Below are 11,276 nucleotides of genomic sequence, written 5' to 3'. Positions count from 1 at the left end.
ATGACATGGAGGTGACTGGTTGAAAGAGGGATTGGTTTAGGAAAATATATGGTTGGGTGGTACGTGGAAGCCCCTGACTTGGTAGACTTTTTCATCAGTTAATAAGAATTATTTTTCCTATTGTAATCTATGAGCACTTGTACTTGTTATCATGATGATTTGATGGTTTTTATGTCATTGTTAATAATCTGGTTATATGCTGGTTATAAGCATGGATCTATAATGTGCTATAGCTATGAATTGTTAAGGATTTGATAAGCATTTGATGGTTAATGAATGCATGGGCTAACAAGTGTTATTATAGCTATTATGAGAGGGCATTAAACCTTCTTGGTGTTTCTCAGATAAGTTTTAGAATCCTATGATATGATATGTATTCATGACCTATAGATTACATTTTCATCATATGTTTGACGAAATGACTATCATGGTTAGGCTTGGTTAGGTCGAGTTTCTAGCTCAAGTTTGTATGTTTAGCATTGTCATTAAGTTACTTATCATTCTGGAAAGTCTCAAGAGGTTCTGGGAAATAGTCTAGAAGCTTGCCTAGAATTGTGGCTAAGATATTGGGACCACACCCTTTAAACTGAGGATTTTAGGTCGCAACCACACTCAGGTAGGCTTGTGCATGCGGTTAAAGGGTCACAACCACACTCATGCAGGATTGTGCATGCGGTTGGGAGTCTAGGTCACTTACAAATCTATCTAACTTAGGGCTTGGTCATCTAGGGTGGTTCTTTAGCCCTAGAGTGTCTTGTAAGCCCTACAGGATACCAATTTGTGGTTAGTAAGTCTCAGTTGTCTATCCCACTTCCATAACTAAAGCTTGGAGGTCAAGTCATGTCATAATAACTCTTCATCTCATGTTTACCTTGGAAGACCAGTGAAATTGGGTAAATGTGGGGTGGGGTTGTTACACTTATTGTGAAGCCTGACCTTCAAGCCTCTACATGATTGAGGCTCATTCTTCTCTTGTGATAACGTCATAGAAAGAAACCCCACAAGACTGCAAACGTGACATAAAGTTTTCACACAACTTGATTTTTTGGATTCTTCTTCTCGCGCCTCACCCCCTTTATCACTAAAACACAAAATGGGTTAAGGCCCCTAATGGCCCATGGAACGACATACATATTCCCTCTTACAGATATGAAAACACTATCTTGCGGCTCTTGTCACTTGGGGCTACTTCAAAATGGAAAGCACTCTTAAATTATGGGGTGAGAATGGGAATCCCTCCATTATATGATGGGAATTACCCCTCTATCAATGTACTTTCAACACTTAATATAGTTTGTGAATATCTCTGCTAAACTACAATGATCAATAGAGAAGCCTACAACTCTCATACACAGAGACAATGAATTTGTGGCCTCATGGAGAAATAAATTCAGCCTCTTGCATAGCCATTATCACAACCATCTTTTAATGAAAATAATTTTATGAGCTCAGTAACAACCACACCATATATTTTTTTTTCATCCATAGATGACACACTATCCCATGAGCTATAACCATACATACATATAACCAAGACTCACACATGAATACACAATTCTCTTCGTCAAGACATAGGAATACACACATTCCATGATAACACTACTAGCTATACAATCATTAGTAGTTAACATTTATATTATATTGATATATACAATAACACAAGCAAGCAACTTATAACCTACAAACCATGGGATTCACACACATCATGATAATATACATGCATATAAGGACTTAAACATACATTTGATCCATACACTTTCTATGGACATACTAGTGGCACAAGGATTCCTATATCCCTCACATCATGAGAAATAACACTTAAACATCTCATCATAGGCATACACGAACATATTATGATGATAAACAATGATGTTGTACCATAAAAAACAACTCACACAACCATTCATACAACCTTGTATCCATTAGAATACAATATTCCATAGATCATAATTTATGACATGCCCATGAGTGCATATAAGTATAACACTCGTTGAGATTCAAATAAGAATCCTTACAATAGACCTTGACTAAATCTGTCCCAAATACATAGTATATGAACTGTACCACTAAATAAACCACATGTAACCATGGTTAGAAAAGTAAACTGCTCGAACCTTCATAATACAAGGTTAACTAGCACATAAGAGATTAGGTCATATAGGCATTCCCATAAGCACCCCGCATCAAACAAGTTAACTGCCACTCATACTCATATTAACATGAGATAACCAAATGAATATAATGTAACAAAAAATATTCCTAGTTACTATAGACCACAAGGCATATATACATCAACTCTCCTACAATAAGTTGACAGGGTTAAATTTGGAAATATCAGTTAGTTATCATTTCCATAAACACACTAATTAGATAGTCAACCATGCCTCTATGATGAATCGGGTATTATTACTTGAATATTATAGGAATCTTAACCTTTACAAGAATGAAAACTTATCTTATTCGACTACAAGATGCTAACAACTAGAGGAGGGACTTCGACTCTCCTCCTAATTGTAAGCTAACTGCACTGCAATCTTTCTTTCAGATAGCCACCTCCTAGCCAAATTCAAAGCCAGAGTGAGGTAGAGCTCAAGGGATTGTGCTAAAACCAATCAGTAAACTGCTGAGGAGTCCAAGGACTGTGACTCCTTCTCCTCAACAACAACTTGTTGTTCCTTTCTATGTTGTAGTCATGCCTACCAGCATATAGAATGACCCATGCCTTCTCTTCTCCACTTTCTATGTGTGTGCTCCCTGATGAGCCCCAATTTTTGGTACAATTTGGGCTCATTTTGGCCTACTTTACTTGCTCAACCATTCATCTTTTATTACTTATGCATTCATTTCTTAGTATATTCGTGTTGTTTGTAGGAAGAAGGGCAGGCATTATATCTATGTGGCTAATACATGGTGATTTCAGGTTTTTGGCATTAAAGAGAGCAAAAGACCACGTAAATGGAGACAAGGAGACAACAAAGGTGACGTTGCAAGTTTATAGGGAGGTTGTCTACAGCCTTAAATGACTTCCCTCGTAATTATCACCTTAACTCCGAGCTCCAACAGCTCTCCCCACCGAGCTCAAAGGCAGCCAACATGTTCTACAGGATCAACAGTTTTACAGCAGTTTGAATTCAGTTGGACAACCAAGCCCCACGAATGGAGGAAGCCAGCCTGATCTTCATTGTGTATAAATATGCAGGCCGTAGCCTATGTTGGAAGCTTTTTGACTTTTGGAATTATCATTGTAATTTCTGAGCACGAGTTACAGCTCGGTGTTTGTTTGTTTTGTAAGCCAGTTTTGGCATGACATTAGACTTTTGATTATGAATAAAGGCAAGCAGATTTGGATCTAGTTCTGAGCTTTTAAGGGAGCTATAGCTCTCAGGTTAGGGCCCAACCTGAGAGCAATAGACCTCCTCTTCTTGTAGTGTTATTTGCCTTTCGTTCCAGCACTTTGTTTCTTTGCTTTAACATGCAATTTGAAATTGCAGTTTGCTGATTTAGTTTTTATGAGATTGAGTAGGATTAGCTTATGGTTAAATTGCTTTCAGTTGCTTAGCTAGAATAGGAGGATTGTAATTTACTGGAGCTCCAAGAAAAAGGTTGAGAGAGACCCCACTGCCATCTCTGTTTGGAGATTGGGGTGCAGTCTACACCAACCACCAAAAAACGCAGTCTTTTACCTTTATGCAAGCTGCAACACAGTCACGTTCATGATAGATCTTTCCATGCACTTCAATCTTGAGTCATACTCTTTCATCACACCTCCATGCACAACTTCTTTTCAAGGTTTACATTACTGTTCATAGATTTAATAGCACAGGTAGCACAGGTTAATGAATTCTCGTTTTTGGTGCAAGACATAAGCAATTTGTTTTATTTACACTGCTCCACATCATTCCATTTCCTTCTTCTTCGTCTTGACCACGCCTAAAGCCACATCCTTGACCTCTGTTTAGCTCGTTCACCTTCCAACTCCTCCATTGCCCACGTAGCTTCATTTTCTTGACCTTTCGTTGTTCTAGCCTTCCATCCACCAACCAACTTCGTGCACTCTTTCTCCATCCTATTTCTCTACTCCTGAGCCATCACCAGCTCCATCTCCACCTTACCTGTGTCCCCATACCACTCCATCACTTCACCATCACCCAAAACACCCACGGTAGGACATCCTGTAGAAATTAATAGACTTCCTGTAGGATTCCTGAGTTTCCTGTAGGATCCCCTGCAGACATCCTGTAGGAGCCCACTCACTCGGTTGCTGAGCATCTGAACATGAGGAACTTCTGTGGGATGATGTTAGAGATCCCCTGGGACCTCTCCTAGCCTCCCTGACCTTTCCCAAGCTTTCCTTCCCTTTGCACCACCTCTGCACAACCAAACCCTAATAAGAACAAAATCACAATCACTCCAACCATTTAAGCAAAAACATAAAAACAACGTTCTTTTTAATGAAAGTAGTTTGATTTCATGCATTTCACATCACTAGAAGTAAGGGCATCATTTTTAGACATTTGCACTCTCACTATTGCATCATAGAGGTTAAACTAGTCAGATTAGGGTTTACTAGGGTTTCCATGCTTTGGTTGGCTTTCAGTTCATTTTTGCCAAGTAGATTAGTTTTCTTTGAGATAGCTTTCGTCCATCATTTAGCAAGCTTCTTCTGAGAGCATATAGAAGTTGGCTTGAGCCCTAGCGGACTTGTGCCAGCTGACCAAGTGACAGCTGCGACAAGAGCTAGTACTTGTGCATACAACACCGTCGCTTCCAAGTTTGTACGAACTACCGGGTTGATAAAATTAGAGACATGAAGCCCCAGGAGTTGTAGCATTATTGCTACAATACTGGAGCTCACCACTCCCTTCCAACATGACCCCTTTACCTTGATCTCCTTCTCTCCTCCTAAGCATTAACTCTTGTCTTTTGAATAATCCTCTATTCTCTTGGCCTCATTCTCCCACTTTTCCCACTTGCACTTCCTCAATGTTTCGACAATGCCATCGCCTTCTATGAGAACAAGAATTCTCTTATCCTAGTGTGCAAGTGCCCATACAACCATTAAAATGTTTGTACAACGTTTTGCTTTTTAATTTATGCAGGAGCCCATACTCTTTCGAGGTCTTCACTGATATGTTTGCAATTCCTTACAAGAACATATGTGACTCTTAATTACACCTCTGAGTATAGTAATTTTCCCAAGAAACTTCCCCACTCAAGCTCTAAATCAGTGTCCTCTCCTCAACCAGTCTTTGTATTACATTACCCCACATTATTTACATGAATAAAATTCATACTAATGTTTATGATAGGGATTAATCACATGGGATGTCACACGCTTCTTCACAATGTTTGTCAGTTTCTTATTCTTTCATCAAGTCTACTTCTTGCTTTTTTCTTCACCAGCCCTGTTAGTTTATTTTGCTTTCACCAAGTCTACATGTTTTTCCTTCCTTCACCAAGTCTATTTCTACCAAAACTTGTTGCTTTTGGATTTTTCTCAAGAAAAAATTTGCAAAGCATGCCACGTATCCAATTTTGTAAATCTGGTAAGAAATTTCTATCACAGCTATTTAGAGATATCTTCTATGTCTCATCCAAATTTCACAATCTAAAACTTCTTAGAAGGAAATTTATAACAAAAATGACAAGCTACCCTATTTGAAGCATGTTTCATGACCATTCTTAACTTACTCAAATCATATGTCCAAAATTGCAGTGAAACTAGGTCTAAAATCTTTACCATGCGTACGTTGAGATTTCATATCTGTATACTCTAAGTTTACTGATATGAAACATCCTAGAACTATATTTATTGCGAAGATTCCCAGTTAAATTGTTTGAAAATGATTTCAAGATCATTAAGGAAGCCTAACTTCCTTCAACCATATCTTTAAAATTATAGGGAATCAACTTCCTAACATTTAAGAAGCATTCCTAACTTCCTAAATTTCACAATTTGAAAGATCTTAGAACAAAAGTTATTGCAAAAATGTCCAACTGACCTATTCAAAAAAGATTTTAGGAACATTAAGGAAGCCTAACTTCCTTTGGCCATATCATTGACATTATAAGGAATCAATGTTTGATATTTTAACCACGGGTACATGATGATCTTCTCTAAAGCTACTTCAAGTTTCACGGTTTGAAACATCATAACCAAAAAGATATTCAAAAAGTGACAAGATGACTTGTTCACTCTATAAAGCACATTTTGCTTCCACGTTTAGACTCCAAGAATCACCCCAAAATATATTTCTCAACTCCTTTGCAATGTTGGATTTGTTCTTTGATGAATTGATTATAAAATGAACTAATGTTCCTTTTATTTATAGTGTTTGTAAGTTTATTTATGCAGATGGCCTGTAATACTAGTTGAGTCAGCGTGCTTGTACTTTGGTTGGGTCATCTTCACAAACTATTTCATATCTCATAATTTCCATAGAATTAGGAGTTCCATATACAATTGGAAAGGTATTAGAAGAATATTTCCAAGCATATATCATGTGCTCCCATTTGAGCTAGGTAATTGGAGTAACAATGTCTTGTAAGATAGGGTATCCAAATGAGATTTTCTTGTACTTTTGTTAGGTTATCTTCACAAAGTATTTCATATCTCATCATTTTTATAGAATTAGAGGGAGTGTCATATACCATTGGAAACGCCTCATAATAAACTTTCCAACCATATATTATAAACTCTCATTTGAGCTAGATAATTATAGTAAAATTGGGGATATCCAATTGGGAGATCAAAAGTAGAAAAACAATATTTCCAACAATCTTCAATTTACAATCTTCATCTTGAACATAAGTAATCTAACTATCTCATTAATAAATAATAATTTTTGAAATTTAACAACATTTTCTATACTAAATTTTACTTTTTATTTATAAATGTAAATTTTGAAAACAAGAGTAAAAGCTTTCAAAGATATAGAAATAAAGGAGTGATAAGAAACAAAACTATGATATCTTTAGAACTACCACACCCCAACTTAGACATAGATCACAAACACAGTTCAAACTTGATAGGGCCGAGACAAACCAAACACAAAAATGACCAATAATATGTGGCTTCAAAGGGGAAAAGTGCCTACAAGAACGTAACGTGGAATTTTGGCGGTGTAAATCTCGTTTTCATCACCCCACGCCTCCCTAAACCTTCTCAACACCTTTTCATTCAGAAGCTCAACACCCTCCCCTCTCGCTATGACCACCGTAGGGGAAGAATTGTACAATACCAAGAATTTTTCCAACGACAGCTCTATTTCCATCTCCATCTCCATTTCCAAGGATTACCTTCGCTCCCACGTCCATTTTCTAGCACCGGCTAGAACGGGAATGGCAGCTTCCTATATCCATCGCTTAACATTTCTCCATCCATCATTCGTTGTCGGTAAGGCATGCCTCACTCCAGGAATTCCGCAGACACTGCATCCACAGCGGGCCTGACGCTGCCCCTTCCATAAGTCCACACATTTATCACACCCCCTGGTTTGCGCAGGACGCGCTTGACTTGAGAGTAAAAGGTGTCGAGGTCGAACCTGTGGACTGCCTTGGCCACCGTCACCATATCCACCAATTCCTCATCCCCAACGATCGAGAACAGCTCTTCATCCGTCATGACAGACGGAGTTAGAGCATAGGTCACTTTGGGATGCTTCCGCGCCAACTCTAACTGCTCCTTGCTTTTGTTTGTGGCGATGATGCGATCGTAATGATCTGCAATCTACGCTCTCATGAATTCATTAAATCTATTTTTGGTGGCCATGATCTCATAATAATTTCATGTGAAACCTGACAATTACTAGATATGAAAAAAGGAGCCAGAGAGAAATGAAATGAAAGAAGAGGGTAAGAGAGGTTACATAAACAGAAGCTTGGCCATTGCCCGCACCCACGTCCCAAGCCGGTTGGTGATTGGCAGTGAGAGACGCCAACATGGAAAACAATGATGTAGGATAAGCAAGTTTCTCTGAGTGCTCCTTTGCTTGTTTATCAAATGGCCCCGCCGCCATCTGCTCCTCTGTAATTTTGCACAGTCGCAGCTCTTCTGGGTTCTTTGGCTCATGCCCACGCATGATTTATAGAAATTACGCATTATTCATGCAAAAATATTTTACGTGTGATGCAAGTAATCCATACATGGAAATATTTCTTGGCTTTTTAATTATTTAATGCCGTATTGTAACTACATGGAGGAATCTATGGGAAAGTTATGGAAATTCCGGCCATATTTAGAGAAAATCCAGCAAGGATTTTTGTAAATTTAAGTTATAGTCGTTAAAATTCAAAATTTTAGGTGTCCTAGACCACGTTGAATCCATTTCCACCATCAAAAACAGGATTCAAACACTGCCTCTACAAGAATTTTTGAATTTTTTTGCCTAGATTCCAGCTACTTTTCACCATCTGCATAATTCCTCCGCGTGTCCTTTGAATTTGGGTGTTTTCTTATTGATTTCGTGATAGTATTTTCTTTTCTAATTACATCTTTAAATATATAAATAAAATTTTCAAAATTTTCATATTTAAATATAAAAATTGTATTAAAGATTCAAACAGGTCTCTATTAAATTTCAAACAAAATTCAAAAAACACTACAAAACTTAAATAAATAACCTGAGGCGAAATGGTTCAATATATTACGTGCGGTGCAAGTAATGTTCCTCATCCTCATATATATCCAAAAAAAAAAAATTCAGAATTTTCAGTATTTAATTTGACATGGGCAGTGCCAGCGATGTCCCCTTGTTATTGGTCGAAAGAGACTACGTAGTCCAATAAAACGATCTCGTGTTTGAATAGTCCATATGGATTGGTGATAGGATTAATAATTATTAATGGTAAGATAAATTTATTTAAAAATTAAATAGGAATAAGATGTAAATAAATATATTTATTAAGAGTTATTAAATACATTTTTTTTAACACTAGTGTAAAAATAAGATGTGTAGATTAAATAGTGGTTACTATTCACCAAAATTATATTATTATCCAATTTTAGGTCACGGTTAAGCCAGACACTAAATTGGTGTATGAGACCTTCTTATCTATGGGATAAGAGACCCACCTCCATGCACCTCCATGCTTGGTGTATGAGACCTCCTTATTTGTGAGACAAGGGACCCACCCCTGAGCAAAGATTTGACTACTAAGTCTACCAAGGCATACATACTCTACCCCCTCTTGTTTTGAACATGTGACCTCTTAGGAGTAAACACAAGCTCTTAACTATTAGGCCCACTCAAACTATATATATAATGTGATTATTTCATATGAATTCAATGTAATTATTTCATTAAATTGATATATACATTTTTCATTTTTCCGTTCTTAATGCTAAATTTACATAAAGTAAGTTTCAAAGAAATTTCCATATACCTCTGCTCTATGTCAAGTTTTGACATTGATGTAAGTTATGTCGGAAACATGCCAAAACTATTCATTAGGTTATTATGCTATAATTAATCATTTATTTAGATTTGTTGAGGTATTCACTGGTAGGATTTGGAGGCTTCCTTTAGAGTATTCTTAATGGGCTCCACCTTTTTATTTGGTTTGTATTTTATTGCTTGAGTGAAAATTATGAATTTGTAGATGGAATGGGAAATATTAGATATGCTTAATAAGAGTGTGATTTCTTTCTTTTTCATTTTTCAATTAGGTCATTTATTTTTGCATTTGATTGGTTAATTACTAAGTGGTTGCCACTTATTGTGTTAATTGACCAAAATGTTATTTTATTGTTGATGTCATCAGTCACAAAGTTGACATTTTTTCAATGGATTTTTATGATCCTTAGATATTTCCTATGACCCTTTTAACAAAGAATAACAACAGTAGTTTCCCATTTTGTGGAGTGGATAATTAATTTCTCAAAATTTATTTTTCATTAAGTCATTGTTATCAAAATTGTTGAAAAGTGATGGCTTTAGATTGCCCGCATCTAATACCACTATTCCAATTGCGAGTTAGTTATTGTTAGTGACCATGAGCAATAGTTTTTGGGACCATAGTTAAATACATAATTCTCACAATATAATTGTTGGTAGGGAGTTTTCATACTTGCACTAATAATGATCAAACCTCATTATGATATGTGCAATCTTACCTTAAATTGTAATTGTGATATATCGATCATTTAATGAAGTTTTATAAGCATGTCACACCCTTCCCACATGGAGGTTACATTAATTTCATCCTCAAGTTAGTGACCCAAAGTAATTGAGTTTCAATTATGATGTCCTCTGATCACTGTGAAATATTTAACTTCATTCCTTTTTTAACCAAAGATTGTGGGGTAGTAAGAGTTTTGAGTTGAGTGTTTTTGATAGTTTCAAAAGTTTTATGGTGAGTGTAAGATGATGATGATATCTCATAAATTGTTAGCAGCAATGTAAGTATGGAAAAAGATCATTTTACTAAAATGGGGAGATAATATTGTACTTTCACAATTAATTTGAATATGGTGTAAAAATATCAAATGTAGATTTAGTTTTGAAATGTATAATTATTTATTTATGTATTTTTGTGCAACCATATAATATTCTAGTTTCCATAATAGTGGTACGTTAATTTTCCTATAAAATGTAATGCACATGTTTTCAATAGTGTAGGCTTTGATTATCTAAATGAAACAATTTCCTTTAAAAGATTTGTACAATTATCAATAATATGTATTATTCTTCTTCACAATTATTTTTTCAATATATATTTTAAGGTCATGACCAAGTTAGACACCAAATTGGAGTGCGAAACCCCTTTTTTTTGGACAAGGAGTCAATGACCATATAGCGATTTGACTACTAAAGTCTATAAAGGTGTACATACTTCACCCCACTCTAGATTTGTGTATGTGACCTATTAGGATAAACTACATGTCCTTAACCATGAAAGTCATTATATGTTGGGTATATAATGTATTCTTTGCATGACTATCCCCACACGATGTGCAATGGGGTGGCGGTCTGCCTATTCATCGGGTGTTTGAGGGAAGCACCATTGAAAGAAAATTTTGGGCGATTTTGTTGCATTTTCTTTTTGTGGTTTTTGGCACATGGATTTTCTAAAAGCATTTTTGTGGTCCATGGTGGTTTTTTCCATGGTTTTGTTGTTTTGGTTAAGGAACTATGATTGTATTCTAATCCAAAAGTAAATGGATTAGTGGGTCATATATATTTTTTGATATGTGTGTGTGTGTGTTGTAACACTACACATAAGAATATATATTGATTAATCTTTAGGGTAAAATATTTTTATTAATGTGTGTGTGT

The 11,276-nt window shown here is 36.1% G+C and overlaps 1 protein-coding gene across 1 annotated transcript; it reads right to left on the bottom strand.

Moving 5' to 3' along the window:
* Positions 1-7,408: 7,408 nt before the first annotated feature.
* On the bottom strand, positions 7,409-8,081 carry LOC149249416 (uncharacterized). The gene is made up of 2 exons (XM_089452847.1): positions 7,869-8,081; positions 7,409-7,729 (listed from the first exon to the last, which is right to left on the bottom strand). The coding sequence occupies exons 1-2, from the start codon at positions 8,079-8,081 to the stop codon at positions 7,409-7,411; spliced, it is 534 nt and encodes a 177-aa protein (XP_089308973.1).
* Between the last annotated feature and the right edge of the window lie 3,195 nt (positions 8,082-11,276).

This window comes from Pinus tabuliformis, chromosome 7 (genome assembly GCF_031772625.1).
Source record: "Pinus tabuliformis cultivar Carrire ecotype Pingquan chromosome 7, CPIR1, whole genome shotgun sequence".
Taxonomy (NCBI): Eukaryota; Viridiplantae; Streptophyta; class Pinopsida; order Pinales; family Pinaceae; genus Pinus; species Pinus tabuliformis.
This window is presented reverse-complemented; position numbering and strand designations above follow the sequence as displayed.

Excerpts from the sequence above, each read along its gene's own strand:
- LOC149249416 (XM_089452847.1), bottom strand. The coding sequence starts at position 8,081 with ATGCGTGGGCATGAGCCAAAGAACCCAGAAGAGCTGCGACTGTGCAAA. Across the intron at positions 7,730-7,868 it reads ATGGCCAAGCTTCTGTTTAT|ATTGCAGATCATTACGATCG; the intron begins GTAACCTCTCTT and ends ATGAGAGCGTAG.